The sequence below is a fragment of the Gymnoscopelus braueri genome (assembly GCF_963280865.1).
Source record: "Gymnoscopelus braueri genome assembly, chromosome: 13".
NCBI lineage: Eukaryota > Metazoa > Chordata > Actinopteri > Myctophiformes > Myctophidae > Gymnoscopelus > Gymnoscopelus braueri.
In genome coordinates, this window is record NC_137615.1 from 52,398,787 (window position 1) to 52,420,187 (window position 21,401).

At 40.8% G+C, this 21,401-nt stretch overlaps 2 protein-coding genes across 2 annotated transcripts; one reads left to right on the forward strand and one right to left on the reverse strand.

Annotated features, from left to right (window-relative positions):
• Positions 1–2,941: 2,941 nt before the first annotated feature.
• nupr1b (nuclear protein 1b) lies at positions 2,942–6,022 on the forward strand. The gene is made up of 4 exons (XM_080446527.1): positions 2,942–3,122; positions 4,118–4,263; positions 4,494–4,556; positions 5,221–6,022. Exons 1-3 carry the CDS (start codon positions 3,023–3,025, stop codon positions 4,548–4,550), a joined length of 303 nt encoding a protein of 100 aa, XP_080302653.1. The 5' UTR covers positions 2,942–3,022; the 3' UTR covers positions 4,551–4,556; positions 5,221–6,022.
• Positions 6,023–9,769: 3,747 nt separating this feature from the next.
• LOC308099689 (E3 ubiquitin/ISG15 ligase TRIM25-like) lies at positions 9,770–12,405 on the reverse strand (the record flags this gene model as incomplete). The annotated part of the gene is made up of 1 exon (XM_080448422.1): positions 9,770–12,405. The coding sequence occupies one exon, from the start codon at positions 12,403–12,405 to the stop codon at positions 11,254–11,256; it is 1,152 nt and encodes a 383-aa protein (XP_080304548.1). The 3' UTR covers positions 9,770–11,253.
• Between the last annotated feature and the right edge of the window lie 8,996 nt (positions 12,406–21,401).

Sequence of the window (21,401 nt, forward strand, 5' to 3'; positions counted from 1 at the left end):
CACCCAAGTATGATGTGGTAAACTAGTTATCCCTGGGATATATACATCCAAATTCACTTTCCCTAGCAGAATAGCAGACTGCACATCTTTATAAGTGAAGGGGGGAACTCCGTTTCCAAATATGTAATTTAGAAATGCATTATAAATTGAAAAATAAATATTACACCTGTAAATTTGTGATGTGATGTCAAGATAAACATTTTATTTATTTACATATTTTATTTTGATTTATATTGTTGCAGAGTGATCAGACTGAGTTATAGTTTCATTTTGTTTTATAAAATATTACAAATCCAGGTGACACATCAGTGTGGCCTGTCAAATTGTCTGAGTTATTCATATTTCAAATCAAATATTTATAGAGCACATTTACATACAACCAGAGATTGGCCAAAGTGCTGCACAGAGAGAGCAAAACATTGGACCATCAGATTTGGAATGGAGGAACATGAATACATCATAATGATGGCAGTGGCTAAGGGGTAGAGTGTCCGGTAGAGCGGCCGGATGTCAACCGTGAGGTTCCCAGTTCGATAGACTCCCCCAGAGTTAGTGTCGAAGTGTCCTTGAGCAAGACGCTAAACCCCTAATTGCTTCCTCTGCCATCGGTGTATGAATGTGTGGGTGAATGTAATGCATAATCTATGTAAAGCGATTTGGATAACAGCGCTATATAAATGCACCATTTACCATGATCATTTGATGCATGCATGGTGCAGCAGTGGTGGAAAGCATACCTCAAGTACTTACTTCTTTACAGTACTTAAATTACCAAACATACAAAGTATGCAGAATGGTCCATTTAAACAAATCGTTCCAAAAGTCTTTAAAATGTGTCAAAATGTATCAAAAACAGCAGCTCACGATGCATATCGTGATTTGTTGTGAGCTTGCAGATCTGCTATTTTCAAACAGCGGATAAGTAAAAACAAATAGGCCTTAATTGGTCATGTATTTTTTGTAATAATAATCTAAATCTGTAATCTCGAAAAATGGCCCAAGTACCTCAAAACTGTAGCCTACAGTATGCTACAATACTTGAATAGATGTTACTTTCCACCATTGTGAACGACAGGACACATATACCTACCACCAGAAAACTGCTGAAACATGAGAGATAAACTTGCCACCATAAAAACTGTTCAAACAGTACATCTACTCAAGCACTGTAGCCTACTTAAGTTGAGTAAATGTACTTTGTTACTTTCCACCTCTTTATATGCCTGCTTCTGTCATTTAACCATGCACATGCACCGGACTCCCTCAGGGCTCTACACTAGTGTCTTTTCTGTTATTGTATAGGAAAGCTTTAGCTGAAAATAGTTGTGTCGCGTTGTGAGCTTGTCGATCTGCTATTTTCAGCTAAAGCTTTCCCCACAATAATAGAAAACAGCAAATATATTAGTATTGAGACCTGAGGGACTCCGGTTACCCATAATATGGGGTTTAAGTAGTTAACTCTAACAGGGTAGGCTACTGATGGATACCTTGCGGGTCGATTTGGTTCCATTTCGTCAGAGTTATAAATGGATGAATTGGCAATGTGTAGTAGAGTCTTCATATTGTATTATTTTTATTATTATTTGTAATACTTTGTGAATACTGCAAAGCTGGGGTCCCCTCAAGGACCCCTACAGGGTTCCAGGACGTTCACAGCCAAATGATTGATAGTTAATATTCACCAGCATTACAATCATATGGCCCTACTACAAGTAACTACAACTAGAGATTGTGCACGGCAATGTTTATTTTGATTGACTCTGCTGAAAGCTAGAACACACACACACACACACACACACACACACACACACATACACGCACACACACACACACACACACACACACACACACACACACACACACACACACACACACACACACACACACACACACACACACACACACACACACACACACACACCCTAAGCAAATACAAGATAGAAAAAAACATGACTCCACAGTCCAAACAAACAGTGCAGGCTAGGCTGACCTAAAAAAGCAACAACAAAACAGTGATAACATGAGACAGACAGGGTGGGTTGGGTTTGCAATCTGATGCAACTGTGCTGCAAGCAAACATAGAGGAAGCAGCGTTGCCATGTCTGCTTATTATAAGCGACTTGTTGGGCTTGTTTTTCTGTAAAGTTGCTTGTAAATATTAGTAGGGTTGCGGTTTTTTGGGGCTTGTTTCTGAAGTGTAGTTGTTTATTTGGTCTTGTTTCTAAAGTGTAGTTGTTTATTTGGTCTTGTTTCTAAAGTGTAGTTGTTTATTTGGGCTTGTTTCTAAAGTGTAGTTGTTTATTTGGGCTTGTTTCTAAAGTTTAGTTGTTTATTTGAGCTGGTTTCTAAAGTGTAGTTGTTTATTTGGGATTGTTTCTAAAGTGTAGTTGTTTATTTGGGCTTGTTTCTAAAGTGTAGTTGTTTATTTGGGCTTGTTTCTAAAGTTTAGTTGTTTATTTGGGCTGGTTTCTAAAGTGTAGTTGTTTATTTGGGCTGGTTTCTAAAGTGTAGTTGCTTATTTGGGCTTGCTTCAAAATGTTTTAATTATTATTTAAACCAGTGGTTCTCTAATATTTTCATAACAAAGCCACAGGGGAGCATTTGTGTTGTTAGAATGTTTCAAAAAAATATTCCAAATATTCCACATTTTAAAGATTATTTAGAAAATAGCCGATCTACAAGCTCACAACGCGTCGCATCGCGACACGTTGTGAGCTTGTAGATCGGCTATTTTCAAATAGCCGACACATATACTTTTAAAGTGCTCATGTGGCCTATATAGTTGCTTCTTTTGGGCTTGTTTTCCTAGACCTGGTTGCTTATTTCCCCCGCACAATCTGGCAACTCTGACAGGAGAAGGAGGAGGAGGAGTGTCCCCGGTGGGAGGAGTTGCTTTCCTATAAATAATAGCTCAAGTTCAAGTTCAACAAGAAGAAAAACACTCACTCTGGAAAGTTGTAGTTTACAGACAGACAGACTCCTTCATCTCATCAGACCAGCAGAACAAAGCACCACAGACAACATGTCGAGTCACGTGGACGTAGAGAAAATCGAGCCCACCACCTTCGAGGACCAGTACTACGATGAATATGAATATTATAACCTGACCGACAAATACACAGGTAAGATCATAGAGCCAGTGATGGATGTAGTACTCAAATGTTTTACTTGGGTAAAAGTATCAATACCCATATAGCTCTGTTACAAGTACAAGTTCGGTATTCAAAATCTGCTTGAGTAAAGTATAAAAGTATTGGCATCATACTTAAAAAGTAGGCTACCAAAACTAAAAGTACTCATAATGCAGTTCACAAGTTTCACAAGTTTTCAAATGTATAAAAATCCTTTGAAAGAAGCTGATCGATCTACAAGCTCACAACGCGTCGCAAAACGACGCATCGTGAGCTTGTAGATCGGCTACTTTCAAATTTCGAAATATAGGGCTGAAGTGGTTAATGTAGGCTAGTAGGCCTAGGCTATGTTTTGTAATAATAATCAACATCTACAAAGTTACTACTAACTAAAGTTGTCAAATAATTACAGTGGAGTAAAAGTATAATATTTGCCTCTAAGATGTAGTGCAGAAGTAAAAGTACTGAAAATTGGAAATACTCCAGTAAAGTAAAAACTAAAAATACCTCAAAAATGTACTTAAGTAAGAGTTATTGAGTAAATGTACTTAGTTACTTACCTAACTATATTTTGGCCATGCCATTATAGGTGAAAACTAAGAAAACAGCTGACTTGCAAGCTCTTTGTGAGCATAGAGCAGTATGGGCTTGTAGATCGGCTATTTAACTATCCTTTTAAGAACACAAATCTGGACCCTGGACAAATATATTAAATACAATTAATTTGGGGGGTCCTTGACATGAGAATGTTCGAGAATCACTGGTTTAAACAACATTTAGGAAACAAGCCCAAAGAAGCAACTACACTTTAGAAACAAGCCCCAAAAAAACCTGCAACCCGCAACTAACTACCAATATTCACAAGCAACTTTACAGAAAAACAAGCCCAAAGTCGCTTATAATAAGCGGACATGGCAACACTGGTTTTCATGTTGTTTACATGTTTTCCTTCCACGTGTGTGTGTTGTTATTTGTATGTCCACCAGAGGGCAGTGCGCGCAAGGGCAGGAGCAAGAAGGAGGCCAGTGAGAACACCAACAGACACAACCCAGGAGGACATGAGAGGAAGATAGTGGAGAAGCTGCAGAACACAGAGAAGAAGGCCAAGGAGCAGTGTTGCAATGCTGATTTGGTATGTGGTTGCACTCTATTTTAATGACGTGACGCGCACGTCGCTTAACACCTACACTACAGGTCACACAATGGACAATTGACATGCATCTAGGCTCATTCCTATGTTAATCCTAATTCATGCTGGTGTGACAACCGGCGGTCGGCAGCCTTTGTTAACTTTGTTGAGGTGTGAATTTAAAGTTGTTTTTAAAACTATGCGTGTGCCTGCGCATGCTCCTGTTCAAATAGGTTCCTGCACGGCGTGCAATGCCGTCCCATGAGCAATGCAACCCTGCCAAGGAGTGAACAGAGGTGGGAAAAGTACTCACATTTTTTACTTAAGTAAAAATATTAATACGGCAATGTAGCAATACTCTGTTACAAGCAGGGCAGGAATTTCAGGGAGGCCACGAAGGCCATGGCCATAATTTGGCCATGTGCCCCTCAAAAAAATGGCATGCCCTGAGGCCACAGTGGCCTTAATGCCCCAGCTGACTGTACCACTTTCTCCTCTGTCTCTTGTCAATATGTAGACACCAGTGTCTCTTTCTTGTCATGTAGACACCAGTGTGTTTTGTTGAGATTCTGAATTCTTAACTCCCCTGAGTCCCCATCTTTAAACCAATCCTTTGATTGGTGCATGGCTGAGCATGGATCAGATTGTAAATACCATAATGTATTTATTTCACTGCATATAGTCTACAAATTACATTTTAAATCATCCTTAAGCCTTTAATTCAATTAATTATTTCAATGGACTAAATTCTTGTTTTATTTGATGGCCTTCCTCCCCTGGCATTTGGCCTTTGTGCCCACAAAAAATAGACAACACCAAAGGCCAAGTGGCCTTGCCCCTAAAATGACAAAATTACAGACCTGGTTACAAGTAAAAGCCTGGAATTAAAAATGTACTTGAGTAAAAGTACATACATGTCATGTTTTCTTGACTAACATCTTCTATCCCATAATTCCGCAGGGCTAATCGGACGGCTAAACCTGGTAACCTGAACCATGGCCTGGTAACCGCCGCTTGGCGACGGAACGACACGGCGGGGCAGAGAGCGTGGCGAGCGAGCTCAAACAGACGGACGTTTTCTTCCGTAAACGCGTCCGAAGGAAGGCGCGCACACTCGTGCGTGTTAGGTGCACTGCAGCAGCATGGCCGGCTGAGTTGAGGGTCCCGCTCATCTTCATCTTTTTCAGACCCGCCAGTGGTCTCCTGCAAGACGGGAGGACGTGGTTTTATCTGTCAGTGGTCTGACTCTGTGTGTGGTTCTCAAAAATGGGGTCCCCATGCAGCGGGTCCGCCTGAGGCTTTTCCAGGGGGTCCCGCTGAGCAAAATTAGTTAATGTGGCATCGAAATCTGTTTAAACACTTCAACGCTATTTTATGCTAAGGTTGTTCGGGAAATAGCCGATCTGCTACAATTTGTTAACATTCTGGGGGTAAAACAAACAAAAATACCAGATCTACAAGCTCACAACGCGTTGTGAGCTTGTAGATCTGGTATTTTTGATTTTTTTTTTACCCCCAGAATGTTAACAAATTGTGATATTTTGGAATACTTTTGTATAAATAACAAAACAAATCTTTTCAGATGGGGGCCGTGGCCAAAAAATGCATAGCAATTTGGGCGTCCTTAACATAAACAACATTTGAGAACCACTCTAGACCCTTAACTGACCATGTAAAAGCAACTGGGACACTTTGACCAGTGGGATTTTTGGGGGATTTGTGTTTTGTAAAAGTCATTAAATGGCAGCTTTTCAAAATTAAACAGTTTTTTTTATTTGAATGCAAGGAGCATTTTAACCAAAAATAAACAAATACACATTGTGTTTTTTGGAGTTTGAAGTCTGTAATTCTTTAACTCTACTCACCCACACTGTTTTTATCAACTCACAGATGTGTGTGAATATACCAGTAGGTGGCAGCATTTGCTTTACGTGTGCAAAACATTTTCATGACAGTTACCATACACATACAGACATGCATATTTAAGAACTTTACTGTGTAGTTACGTGTTTTCTCTCCCGTTTATTGTTATTTAACCGATTAGGTAACTCATGTTATAGCTTGGTCAAGTCTGCTAACGCACACTAAATGGTAGCAGGAAAGGTGGGCACCAAAACATTCTGGGCACTAGGTAAAACTGAGCACATTGGAAGATTGGCCACTTTGGGGGGGAGAAGATTTGGCACTAGGGAAATGTGGGCACCAGGGAAAGTGGGCACTCCATTAATACCTGCTTGGATTATTTATTTATATATTTAGTCTGTGGTGTCATGTGGTCACACAGACATCTTGATAAGTGACTGATAGAAGTGGACAAAACAGTGGACATGCTGTCTCTATGCAGGCGTTGTGAGCTTGTGGATTTGTTATTTTCTCCCCACACATTTCATGGAATGGATATCCTTGCAGTAGTCTTATATGTAGGCTGAACAATAGACCACGCAATTGCTAATGAGCCTCCATCATTGGTACAGATTGTTCCTTCCACACAATGGAAAGCACGCCTTTAATGATGATAACATGACACAGGTAATATAGCTTATTCAATACCAGGTATCAATAAATAGGTGGCCATTTACACACACCTTCTCTTCAAATACATGTAATCCTCCTAATCCTCCAGTGATGTGTTGATCCATTAATGCCAGGCCTTGCATTAACAACAGTCATATAATACAGCAGTGGTTCTCAGAGGGTCCGAGGACCCCCACGGGTCCAGGAGGGGCTTCCAGTTGGGTCCCCAGCAAAATGTGTTAATACAGCATCACAATCATTTCAACCACTTTATCCAAATATGTTGGCTATTCAAAAATAACAGATCTACAAGCTCACAGCAACTTGTACATCTGCAATTTTTGATCTTTTTTTAAAAAACTTGAAAATGTTTGGAAAATCTTGAATCATTTTGAATTTCTTAACACACATCTTCTCTTCTGGGGGTCCCCAGCACAAAACATTTTCAGATGGAGGTCTGCGGCCAAACACATATCAATTTGGGGGTCCTTGATATGAAAAAAGTTTGAGAACCACTGTTATACAGCTACATGGCTGTCATGCATCCTGTAGGGACGGCAGGAAGCTTCCCTGCGGTCCATTCGGCTGACCTCAGCAACTTCCACAGGCATGCAGATCCAGGGAACAGCTATTCCCATACCATAGAGAGTAATGGCCCCTGTCAGGATGCGATGGGTGGTGGCAGTGTGTAAAAGGACTTCACAAACAAGAGAGATCGCTAAAAATAAATACAAAAAAGTGGACTTGACAAACGTAAACACCATGGGGTGACCTCAGACTGAATTGAAAAGTAGATTTTGTCTGAACGTGTTGACCTCTTGAGTAGGCCTATGTGCTGCTGAACTCTGGTAGGAGGTATAGAGTTCCCCTGTGTAAGCACAATAAATACAAGCACTCGTTTGGTTCGTTTATCGATTAGAAATTGTGAAAACAGCCGATCTAGAAGATCATGTAGATCGGCTATTTTCACAATATTTATCTGTGGAACCGAGTCAAACAAATTGTAATGCCTCAACTCCTACAATTCCAAGTGCTTGTCAAAGTGGGGGGTCCCCAGTTCAAATATATTATGTTGGGGGTCACGGCCTGAGAAGGTAGAACCATGTGCATAGCATTAGATAATGCCAGGTGCATCTGATCCACCGCAACAGGTCAGCTGTCAAAACTCCAGTAGGAAGTGTTGATCAAATATGAATCAATATTATGTTACTGCATTGTCTTATTTCTCACCTGAAACATTTTCTAAAACATTATGTAATGTACTGTTTAGCTGTAAAATTGCATTGTATGTTTGTTTACATGGCTGCCTTGTTGAATGCGGCACAAACCAAGCACCGCGTGCATATTGAGTAGGCAAATTATTTGATTCAGGTGCGTTGTCTGCGTCGGTCTGTCATTGAGAGCAATATTGAAAAACAACAGACCACTGAATTCAATGATTGACCAATCGAAGTCAAGCATTCAACCAAGCCCTTATATATAATATACACAAAGAGCAAAAACAAAAACAACAAAATAAAAAGCAATGCTTTCACAAACGTAATATCATCTTCAAACTTGCTCCGAGGACAGACATTGCTGCTTACAGGGTGTAGGGAGGGAGGTGTAACAGTGTAGAAAATGGACTTCTGTGAGAGTTGCTCCAGTTCAGCATGTCTCCACCACAGTTCAGTGACCTTCTGCTCCACACGCCTCCTCAGTAGTTCAGCACGACTTTGTTCACGTTTCTGCTGATCCCTGGTCAGTTCCCTCACCTCAGATCGATTGTGTTCCTCCATGGAGCACAGAGAACAGATGAACTGCTGATCAGTACGACAGAAAAGCTTCCTCACCTCATCGTGACGAGAGCAGATGTTCTCCTGAAGCTTTCTGGAGGCTTTGACCAGCTTGTGTTTCTTAAAGGCAGTAAATCGATAGTGAGGCTGGATGTGAACGTCACAGTAGGAGACCCGACACTGAAGACAAGTCTTCACAGCGTTTCTCTTTTTTCGTTTACTGCATAAATCACAGGCCACATCTCCAGGTCCAGCGTAGCAGTGATCAGGAGGAGCAGCTTGGAGTCCTGTCTTCTTCAGTAGAACTGCTTGAGTGAGTGGTTGTCCATGATAGCCTCTTCCTCCCTATACGCACCTTCGCCACCTCCTTCAACCCGTCCAGGGTATAACCCCCACGAAGGAGATGGCTTTCCTGCATGAGCAGGCAATCGTAAAGAGGAGGGCACTAGCCATTACAGGCTGATAGAACACCTGGAGCATCCTGTTATACACCCCAAAGGACCTAAGTCTCCTCAGAAAGAACCGTTTACTCGGGCCCTTGCTGTAGAGGGCATCAGATGCAGTCCCAGGAACTATGACACTTGGGACCAGTGGTAGCCCCGGTGGTAACCATCTCCTTGGCATTGAGCTATAGCAGGGGGGATGCAACTTTGATGATGGAGAGGGCCACTATATTTCTCACTCCAGAGGGCCACATTGCATATACTGTCGGGCTCCGTATTTTAACTTTTCGCCATTCACAAACAAACAGTTCACACAAAAGTAGCTAAAATAGCCGATCTAGAAGCTTGTAGATCTGCTATTTTTGCTACTTTTTAATTGGAATCCAGTTTTCTTTTTGCTATTTTTGAATCCTGAAAAGTGCATTTAGTTATACTTATGTTAACTTTATGAACTTAAATACAAATATATATATATATATATATATATATATATATATATATATATATATATATATATATATATATATACATACATACATCACTCATCACATCTGATATCACTCAATATTTATTATTTACTGATCAAACAAAGACACATTTAGAGACACACCTAACTGTGTCTTCAATATCCCCCCTCTCTCTCTCTCTCTCTCTCTCTCTCTCTCTCTCTCTCTCTCTCTCTCTCTCTCTCTCTCTCTCTCTCTCTCTCTCTCTCTCTCTCTCTCTAATACAACACAGGAGTTTTACTCTGAAGGATCAGCTTTGGGACATCTAGTCCTGAAGCTCAGCGAGGCAAGTATGTTCATATCACACACACACACACACACACACACGCACACACGCACACATGCACACACACACGCACACGCACACGCACGCGCACGCACGCGCGCACACACACACGCACACATGCACACATGCACCCATGCACGCACAAGTACATATGCATGTTGCAGTGATGATCAAATAATACAGGCATGTTTTGTATTTATGTAATTTCACTGCCTGTGTTTTTTTTTACTGTTCATTAATACCTTCAAGATGTAAAATGTCAATTTGTTTAAAATTTAAAGGGATTGTGTCAACCTTTTGAAAGTACAATGAAATAGTAACAACTAACACCAAACAGCTGACTCTCAACTGGTGGTGGATTGCAAAAATACACTGTAACATACGTTGCATTGCATAGAATCATTTAAAAATGTATTCAGATCATTATTAAACATTAAAAAAAAATCAGCAATATTATTTTAATTTCACATGGAATATCAAACCCACAAAATAATGATTACATAATAACAACAAGACCCAAAAAGTACAAATAATTTTAAAGCCCAAGTTCCTCCATAAAATACATGGATACTAAACAAGTTATACATATCCATTTCTGCTGGTCTCTGTCCACTCAATAGACAAATAAAATAAAGAATAAACACATTTCTAAGGTCAAAGTGGAATGCTTTACCAAAAGTCATTAAATATCTCTACTCCCTACCCAAACTCAAAACTAACCTAACAGCATGGCTGACCTCAAGATACATTTGGGCTTAGTAGAACCCTCCTTTTTTTCAGGAAACATACCTTGTGTTGCTACTGAGCTTTTACCCATATGTAATGTATTGTATGTATTGTATGTCATACTGATGAATTGAATAAAATGGACCACAATGGAAACAAGTCCCTGGGGCTTTTTGTGTTATCCTTTTAGCATAACTTTTGACTGTACTATATGTACTGTTAACAAAATTGTTAATAAAGTATTCAGTCGATCGATTGAATACTTTATTGACACACACATAGATCAATCGATCAATCGATCAATCGATCAATCGATCAATCGATCAAAATAATAATTTGTTTTATTTACCCCCCACCGGTGGTGGAAAAAGTACTCAAATGTTTTACTTAAGTAAAATTATCAATACTGCAATGTACAAAAAGTGGTTAATGTATGTTTTATAATATAATAATTTATATCTGCAAAGTAACTAGTAACTAAAGGTTTCAAATAATTGTAGTGGAGTAGAAAAGTATTGGAAATTGGAAATATTCAAGTAAAGTACAAATACCTAAAAATGTTACTTAAGTACAGTACTTAAGTAAATGCACTTAGTTACTTTCCACCACTGCCCCCCACACAAATGTTAGGGAGGTGGGTTAACTTACGAAATTGGGAGAAGGAGGTCAAAAAGTCGACTTTGTGGTCGAAAAAGGCGAGTGCTCTACCGACTGAGCTAACCGAACAAATAATACAACTAAAACTAGAATAAACCTGCTACTACCTTAGGCAAACTTTCGAGCAAAACATAACATAAAATAAGAAATAGACAAAAGGCTAAATAATAAAGAATAATACAAATAAAAGATATAACATAATTAAAACATACTGTCACACCGTCAATATTCACATCTCCACAGTAGCTCAGAGGATGAACATTGCTGCTTACTGGCTGTACAGATTCACTGACGGTTGGCAGGGAGGTGTAACACTGTAGAAAATGGAAGTGATCCTCTGTGTGTGAGAGCTGCTCCAGTTCAGCATGTCTCCTCCACAGTTCAGTGACCTCTTGCTCCACGCACTTCGTCTGTTCTTCAGCACGGCTCACTTCACGTTTCTGCTGGTCTCTGATCTGCTCCCTCACCTCAGATCTTGTTTCCTCAATGGAAGAGATGAGATCAGTAAAGATGGCGTCAATATTCTCCACTGCTCTATCAGCACAGTAGTTCATCGACTCCACCTCCTGGTGAAGCATCTTCACGTCTTTCTCTCTCTCCTGGAGTCTCTGCTGGATGTTCTGCTGGCTCATATCAAGCTCTTTCTGTATCTCAGTCCTTTCTGCTGCAGCTGAGCTCATATTGTGACCTTTGTGTTCCTCCATGGAGCACAGATAACAGATGCAGAACACTTCAGAACACTGCTGATCAGTACGACAGAAAAGCTCCCTCACCTCATCGTGACGAGAGCAGATGTTCTCCTGAAGCTCACTGGAGGCTTTGACCAGCTTGTGTTTCTTAAAGGCAGGAGATTGATAGTGAGACCTTTGGATGTGAACGTCACAGTAAGAGACCCGACACTGAAGACACGTCTTCACAGCTTTCTTTCTCTGTTTTCTCCGACTGCATAAATCACAGGCCACATCTTCAGGTCCAGCGTAGCAGTGATCAGGAGGAGCAGCTTGGAGTCCTGTCTTCTTCAGGCTCTCCACCACCTCAGCCAACAGGCTGTTTTTCTTCAGAACAGGTCTTGGGATGAACGTCTCTCTGCACTGTGGACAGCTGCATCTCGCTCTCTGATCATTCTGATTCCAGTGTCCCTCAATACACCTACTGCAGTAGTTGTGTCCACAGGGAACACTCACTGGATCCTTCAGTAGATCCAGACAGATAGAACAGCAGAACTGGTCCTCGTCCATTTTTACAGACTGTCTGACAAACAGACAGAGTTTCGTTTTAGTAGAATTTCCTCAGAGGTCACATGGCATGAGAGGTTCTTCTGGTTGTGCGTGTGTGTGAGAGAGAGATAAGAGATAAGACCTTCAGCAAAGGGAAATTCAGACACCAAAGGCAGCACAGCGGTCAAGATACAGTTACTGGGCAAGAAGAGTATAGATACAGCAGGGTAACGACAACATCACACAAATAGATGCACCATCAATAATGAACAAAATAAATAACAATTATATTACAGTTATACTATACAACACAACATTATGCACCCTCTACAAAGCCTGCATTATGCAGGACAGAATAAAAAAAGTAACCATGTCAGATGCTTACTGTCCTTATACTGTAAATGAGCTGTCGTTACCTCAGACTTAATTAGACTGTTGAACGAGCCAAGCGGCTGTTGAACGAGCCAAGCGACCATTGTGTGCCTTATTATGCTTTTGCTTCTCTGATTCTGCATTATTGTTAAATTAGTTGTAATTGTATTCTTGCACTGTAAAGCACTTTGAGCTGCATTTCATGTCATGAAAGGTGCTATACAAATAAAGTTTATTATTAATATTATTATTATTATTATTACAATTTTAACATGTGTTGCTCACTAGCACATCAGACCGACATACTGTAGTCTCGCGTACTGCAGTCTACCTGTGGTCAATGGCATGTTCTATTGAACAGATCTGTAGGTGGCGCACTTGAGTGAATCAAAGATTCTCCGTCTGGTGGACATATTTTATTTTCTCGCCAAAAAGTGGATTTTACACAAAAGGTCAGGGGTTTTGAGACGTTTTGTTATCCAACATCCTACGTGACCTAGTCCTTACTTGTCACTACATTGTCACTGATCGTGAAGCTTAGGGACTTACTGAGGTTGATACTTGATACCCAAACAGTATGGATTCAGTTTAGCCCAGGTGTGTGACATTTATTATTTAGCCAAAGACAAATATTGCTGAGCTCTCTGCTAAGGATACTTTCAAAACCTGCAACTTCTTGTCAAAAACCAAGAGAGCAGAGTCATTCACGAACAGGAACAAATTGCAGTTACATGCTGATTTCATGTCCACATGGAACAGTCACTAGCCTGGTAAACCCTCCCTCCGGAAATCTCATTTCCATTTGATTTCAGAAGTGAGTCTGGCCTGATCGCCCATTCTGCAATATTGGCTGTGGGAGTTGGGCGGGAGTAATACCGTTGACTGACAACCCCTTCAGCCAATGATCATTTTTCCCCTTCAGCCAATTGCAGTGCATTTTTACCACCTCCGCGACTAATGTGACGCAACAGGACTTTTGAGATGGCCATGCCCAAAATAGGTTGCCTTATTCGGATACATGCGTGTCACTGCCCGCCCCTGCCGGTTCTCTGAATTTTTATTTTTAAATAGGCTCTGTCATGATTAATTGACCACATATATGAAGTTAAACAACTAAATTCTATTTTAAGTAAATTACGTGCCTCAAAAAATAAGTTTGAGAGCGTTTTATAAACGAAAGTAAGAAGTGAAAGCACTCGCACAAACAACAATGGCTGCCGTTCGTCTTTTGTCGGCTGCACTCAGGCTGCACTCGGCTTCATTCGGGCTCACTCGAACTCGCCACCTGATTGGCCAACTGTCGCTGTCAATCACAGAACGATGAGCGACGACGCTGATAGGCTCGTCCATTTGGTGTACGGGCTAGAAACGCCCAGACAAGCCTTCAGGCCAGACTCACTTCTGAAATCAAATGGAAATGAGATTTCCGGAGGGAGGGTTTACCAGGCTAAACAGTCACTGGAACCTTCAGTTTATCCAGACAGATATAACCGCACAAACTGATCCTGAACCTGATCTGTTTTTATAGCAGACTGTCTGACAAACAGACAGAGTTTCGTTTTAGTAGAATTTCCTCAGAGGTCACATGGCATGAGAGGTTCTTCTGGTTGTGCGTGTGTGTGAGAGAGAGATAAGAGATAAGACCTTCAGCAAAGGGAAATTCAGACACCAAAGGCAGCACAGCGGTCAAGATACAGTTACTGGGCAAGAAGAGTATAGATACAGCAGGGTAACGACAACATCACACAAATAGATGCACCATCAATAATGAACAAAATAAATAACAATTATATTACAGTTATACTATACAACACAACATTATGCACCCTCTACAAAGCCTGCATTATGCAGGACAGAATAAAAAAAGAATACACGCAGTAACCATGTCAGATGCTTACTGTCCTTATACTGTAAATGAGCTGTCGTTACCTCAGACTTAATTAGACTGTTGAACGAGCCAAGCGGCTGTTGAACGAGCCAAGCGACCATTGTGTGCCTTATTATGCTTTTGCTTCTCTGATTCTGCATTATTGTTAAATTAGTTGTAATTGTAATTGTATTCTTGCACTGTAAAGCACTTTGAGCTGCATTTCATGTCATGAAAGGTGCTATACAAATAAAGTTTATTATTAATATTATTATTATTATTATTACAATTTTAACATGTGTTGCTCACTAGCACATCAGACCGACATACTGTAGTCTCGCGTACTGCAGTCTACCTGTGGTCAATGGCATGTTCTATTGAACAGATCTGTAGGTGGCGCACTTGAGTGAATCAAAGATTCTCCGTCTGGTGGACATATTTTATTTTCTCGCCAAAAAGTGGATTTTACACAAAAGGTCAGGGGTTTTGAGACGTTTTGTTATCCAACATCCTACGTGACCTAGTCCTTACTTGTCACTACATTGTCACTGATCGTGAAGCTTAGGGACTTACTGAGGTTGATACTTGATACCCAAACAGTATGGATTCAGTTTAGCCCAGGTGTGTGACATTTATTATTTAGCCAAAGACAAATATTGCTGAGCTCTCTGCTAAGGATACTTTCAAAACCTGCAACTTCTTGTCAAAAACCAAGAGAGCAGAGTCATTCACGAACAGGAACAAATTGCAGTTACATGCTGATTTCATGTCCACATGGAACAGTCACTAGCCTGGTAAACCCTCCCTCCGGAAATCTCATTTCCATTTGATTTCAGAAGTGAGTCTGGCCTGATCGCCCATTCTGCAATATTGGCTGTGGGAGTTGGGCGGGAGTAATACCGTTGACTGACAACCCCTTCAGCCAATGATCATTTTTCCCCTTCAGCCAATTGCAGTGCATTTTTACCACCTCCGCGACTAATGTGACGCAACAGGACTTTTGAGATGGCCATGCCCAAAATAGGTTGCCTTATTCGGATACATGCGTGTCACTGCCCGCCCCTGCCGGTTCTCTGAATTTTTATTTTTAAATAGGCTCTGTCATGATTAATTGACCACATATATGAAGTTAAACAACTAAATTCTATTTTAAGTAAATTACGTGCCTCAAAAAATAAGTTTGAGAGCGTTTTATAAACGAAAGTAAGAAGTGAAAGCACTCGCACAAACAACAATGGCTGCCGTTCGTCTTTTGTCGGCTGCACTCAGGCTGCACTCGGCTTCATTCGGGCTCACTCGAACTCGCCACCTGATTGGCCAACTGTCGCTGTCAATCACAGAACGATGAGCGACGACGCTGATAGGCTCGTCCATTTGGTGTACGGGCTAGAAACGCCCAGACAAGCCTTCAGGCCAGACTCACTTCTGAAATCAAATGGAAATGAGATTTCCGGAGGCGAACGATTTAACACTGGTTGCTTGTTTCCAGAATCTGGCAACACGAGTTGCCAGGTTCTGGAAAGAAACAAGCATCCCCAAAAATCCCCAAAAAATAACATTGCATCGGTTATACTAGACGAACTTCACTAACCCACGCGCTCCCATTATGACAACGGAGGGGGTTTAAAAAATGACGACAGGGGAATATATGGAAAAAAAGAACGCCACTTTTTACGTCGCTAGGTGAGTAACGAGACATGAAAGATAACACTTAATTTGTCCGGAATTCTCCTTTAAGTTTAGGTTTCGCTTCCTCATAAATATTGTTCCTGGTTTGGTCTGTGTGTGTGTGTGTGTGTGTGTGTGTGTGTGTGTGTGTGTGTGTGTGTGTGTGTGTGTGTGTGTGTGTGTGTGTGTGTGTGTGTGTGTGCGCGCGTGTGTGCATGCGTGTGTGTTATGCCTGTGTACTATGCCTCATCTGTTCCAAGGCAACACAGTCTCTTGTCCAAGGAGAGTGTGTACCTTTGCCTGAGAGATAAGCCTACAGTACCTACCACCATAAAACCTGTTCTAACAGTGTGAATGCCAGATAACAGCTGGTGTAGAACTTTAATGTATGAAGTCATCTTCATTTAAAAGACCTCAGAAGGGTTTCTGAAGTTTAAAGCTGAATAGGCTCTGTGTGCATAAGATCCTTAATATACAAAGATAGCCAATATCTTTGCCACTAGTATGACAAATGGTACACACATATGAGGGGGGAAAAGTATATACTATATCGTTGCTGTCGGGCTGAAACAAACACATTTGCAGATCAACAATTTTCACTATTTTAAATGCTTTTTTAAATACTAATAAAAAAGGAACAGTTTTGAACAAGGTGCTACACCAACAAACGTAGTCTTACTGTTCATAACTTTGTTGATGTCATAAACCTTGTGAGACCAATGGTGGCACCAATCAATTGAAAGCAATTGACTTACAGCCATGTAGTCATGTCCTCTCAATAAACAACATAACATGCTCGTTGTGTTAGGGTTAGATACGTGTACATGCGACCAATAACACTCAAATTAAAGACATCTTCTGTTGTTTTGTTTTTTGTTTCATTGCATTTGATTTTATTATTTTTTTATCTTCATTCACTGTAACCTTATCTGGTACTCTCCCACGTGTGTTGAGAATACAGAACAGTATTTCATTGAAGAACAGAATGTAAAAGTCTCCTGTAATAATCTAATGTTAAACTGTACTGTACCGACTAGTGGTGTTTAGTGGACCAGAACAAACAAAGACAGACAGACAGACAGACAGACAGACAGACAGACAGACAGACAGACAGACAGACAGACACTGATACATTTAGCTAAATGTTCTCCTCCCAACATGAGTCAAATGGTCCAGAAGGTTCTGTAGCTTTTTAACCTCATATCACTCAATGTTTACTGATCAAACAAAGACACATGTAGATACACACCTAACTGTGTCTTAAATACCCCCAATCCCTCCCTCTCTCTCTTTCTCTCTCTCTCTCTCTCTCTCTCTCTCTCTCTCTCTCTCTCTCTCTCTCTCTCTCTCTCTCTGAATGAATAAAATGCAAGTTTGTCCAATCTGTATGGTAGAGTATGTTAACACAATATAACTTATACAATCTGTTTGGTAGAGTGCGTTAATACAATATAACTTTTATCAATAAAATCATAGTGTTTTGCCAGCACTTAAGCAGGAAACCAGGTTCAAATCCGGGGTAGAAGAGGAAAGTTACATAGTGCAGCTTTAAATACACATTGATAGGAGTGACAAAGCTTAGGACAAACACAGTTTCCTTTTTTTGTTCGGAAAATGTTGAGAAAAAAAAGAGACCTTGAGAAAAAAAACACAATAAAATGATGAGTGAACTAGAAAAAGTGCTCCTCGGAGCACAGGTCTCCGCCAGGTCAGGTAAGTTATTGTGGCCTCCTGGTGGCGCTATAATAGGCCAATGTGAAAAGGGTGGCATTTCTTCCTCGGCCTAGTGGGAATGTGCGTGCAAATTTTCACGGAAATCGCACGCCGCGTTCATGATTTCAGACATTTTGTTCAAAACGGACCAATCCTGCAAACTTTGGAAGTCAACCTTAGTCAATCAGGATGGAATATGAAATATCGGACAGATGCGTCTTGATCACATGACTATAGAGATACTGTGTACCGATTTCTGAAGGATTAATATCCAAAAATGTATTTGACATAAGTCGGCCTCCTGGTGGCGCTGTAAAAAGCAGATGTGAAAAATGCAGTGCAGATGTTTTTCCTTGGCCTCTAGGGAGTAGGCGTGCAAAGTTTCACGCAGATCGGTGCAGTTATAGTTAAAAATGCAAATCGGCCTGTTATAGCGCCACCATGAGGCTGATGTGAAAAGCTTTAAGTGCCATTTCTTCCTCGGCCTAGTGGGAATGTGCGCGTGCAATTTTATGCAAATGGCAAGCTGCGTTCATGATTTGAGGCAGTTTGTTCAAAACGGACCAATCCTGCAAATTTTGGATGGTAACCTTAGCCAATGAGGATGGAATATGGTTAATCGGACAGATCAGGGTTGATCACATGACTATAGAGATACTGTGTACCGATTTGCATGAGGTTTGGTTAAAAACTGTAGGAGTAATGGGAAAAAATGGGTTTTGCACAAATTGACCTCTATAACAGGCCCATGTGAAAAATTTGAGGCAGAGGTTCTGAATTGGCATCCAGGGAGTGTGTGTGCACAGTTTCGCAGCGACCGGGCCAACGGTGCCGGAGATTTGGTGCTAACACACAGACAGGACACACGGACGGACGGACGGACACACGGACACACGGACGGAGGGACGGACAGGGGCGAAAACATACTCTCTCGCCATGCCTTTCGGCCTGGCGGAGACAATTACTGGCGTCAAGAGAGTCAAACTAAAAGAGTGACCTAGTTGAGGTCACACAACTTAGCAGTGACTTCAATAAATGATAAACGATAAAATCAAGGATGGAGGGTCTGGGTGTATATGGTCAGTATTATAGTTTTGAAATCCAAGGCAATTTTGCGTAAGGAATTGTCTATATTTAGTTTAGTTTTATTTAGTTTTCACAGGAAAACCTTGATCTATAGAAGCTGAAAAGGGCAGAATGAAATAATGAATGACATGAGGTATGATGGTGAAAAAACTATCATCATATTTCTATTTCCTATCAGTCATAGTCAGTTTTATAACCCTGCATGACTTCATGTACAGTTTATTATGTTTGTATTATTATTTTATTGCTGTACTTTAACCTGCTGTTGGCTGTGTTTACACTCTCTTCATAAAAGGTGAATAGTGAACACACCCTAAGACTGCAGCGTCAACATGTTCACACTATCCACCTATAAAATTTGCCATGGTATTTTACAAGAAAACTGCACATCTGCAACATCTCTCAGTTATTTTAAAAACAAAGCTCAAGTCAATACTAGGGTAAAACAAAAGAAAGAAATCGACGCACTCATGACTGTAGAATGGGCCACGGTGCCAAAACATTAAACAAAATATTGATTGAAACCTTTATTTATTCTCAAAAAGAGCATTGAGGTTTACCCTCATTTGCAATGCTGTCGAGATTACACAAACACAAATCTACAATTAAGACATGATATAAAATACAGAAACAACAAAATAAAACCATGGATAAAGGATAATTCCTTTTAACAGGACGTTCATGAAAGTCCTTGCCGGCTTGTTTCCAATGAGGGCCTGTGAGCAATTAGGGGTTAAGAGTCTTGCTCAGGGACAATAACATAACAGAACATTTGTCAGATTTTCGTTTGTATTAATGATCAATCAATCGATTGTGTTCCGGCTTGGATCAATATACTTCAAGTTCCTATTAATCACAATGGAAACACATTTTTCAAGGTTTTAAAGAAAACATACCACAGAGGTTTTTTTTTTTTTACAGTATATTATCAATAAAATCCTAGTGTTTTGCCAGTTACAGTATTTGCGGGCCCACTTGCAATATCCTCACCGCCCAATCTCAACCTGTAGTTCGGGACCCCCAGGGGGTTCCCAACATGTTTTTTTTTTTTTTTGGGGGGGGGGGGGGGGGGGGGGGTCCCCAGATGACATTAAAGTGACAATTTAAGGACTTTTAAGACTTGTAAAAGTTGTGAAAATATCTGAATTGTGAAAATAGCTCAGCGTTGTGAGCTTGTAGATCGGCTATTTTCAAAATATTTATCTGTGTAACCGAGTCAAACTAAATGTAATGCCTCATGATCATTTTGAGGGGTCCCCAGTTCAAATATGATTATTTTGGGGGTCCCCAGTTCAAATATGATCATTTTGAGGGGTACCCAGTTCAAATAGGATTATTTTGGTGGGTCGGTCCCCACTTCAAATATGATCATTTTGAGGGGTGCCCAGTTCAAACATGATTATTTTGGGGGGTCCCCAGTTCAAATATGATTATTTTGAGGGGTCCCCAGATTATTTTGGGGGGTCGCGGGCTGAAAAGGTTGAGAACCACTGCTGTAGGACACAGGACCTGAGATTTGAGTTGCATTGCTTTTGTGTCTTTAAAAATAGATGTGTGTCACTGCACCCCTACGGGCTGCGACAGCACCCGTCAGTGGGGGGTGCTGATTGGGAGGAGTAGGACGGAGAAAGTACGTCCTCCCGGTGGGGGCTCCTCACTGGCAGATAACAAATTATGACTATTAACATAAAAATAACACTGTCTGTCATTTATGTAACATTTAGGAGATACGCGATTTTACCAGAGGTGGCCAGTGTCATGAGGAGCTAACTTAGGCAAAAATGTAATTTTCCCAAAAAAATGACTTAGGCCATTAGTTTAGCAAGGTTACGATACAGTATTAACTGAACACTGTAGAAAGGAAAACATGTAAAAGCGATATTAAAAGACATGCTAAGTCCACAGGCCAAGAAACACAAATAAAAACAATAAAGATATACAAACAAATAAGCAATAATATTAGCAATGTTAGTTCCGCAGGAATCAAAACAGTCAAAACCAAGCCAAAAATAGCCTCACACATATAAATACTACATGCTCAGTCATTTCTTGGGAAAAGCTTGGGGGATGAACATTGCTGCTTACTGGCTGTAAAGATTCACTGACGGTTGGCAGGGAGGTGTAACGCTGTAGAAAATGGAAGTGATCCTTTGTGTGTGAGATATGCTCCAGCTCAGCATGCCTCCTCCTCAGTTCAGTGACCTCCTGCTGCACGCACTTCGTCTGTTCTTCAGCACGACTCACTTCACGTTTCTGCTGGTCTCTGATCTGCTCTCTCACCTCAGATCGTGTTTCCTCAATGGAAGAGATG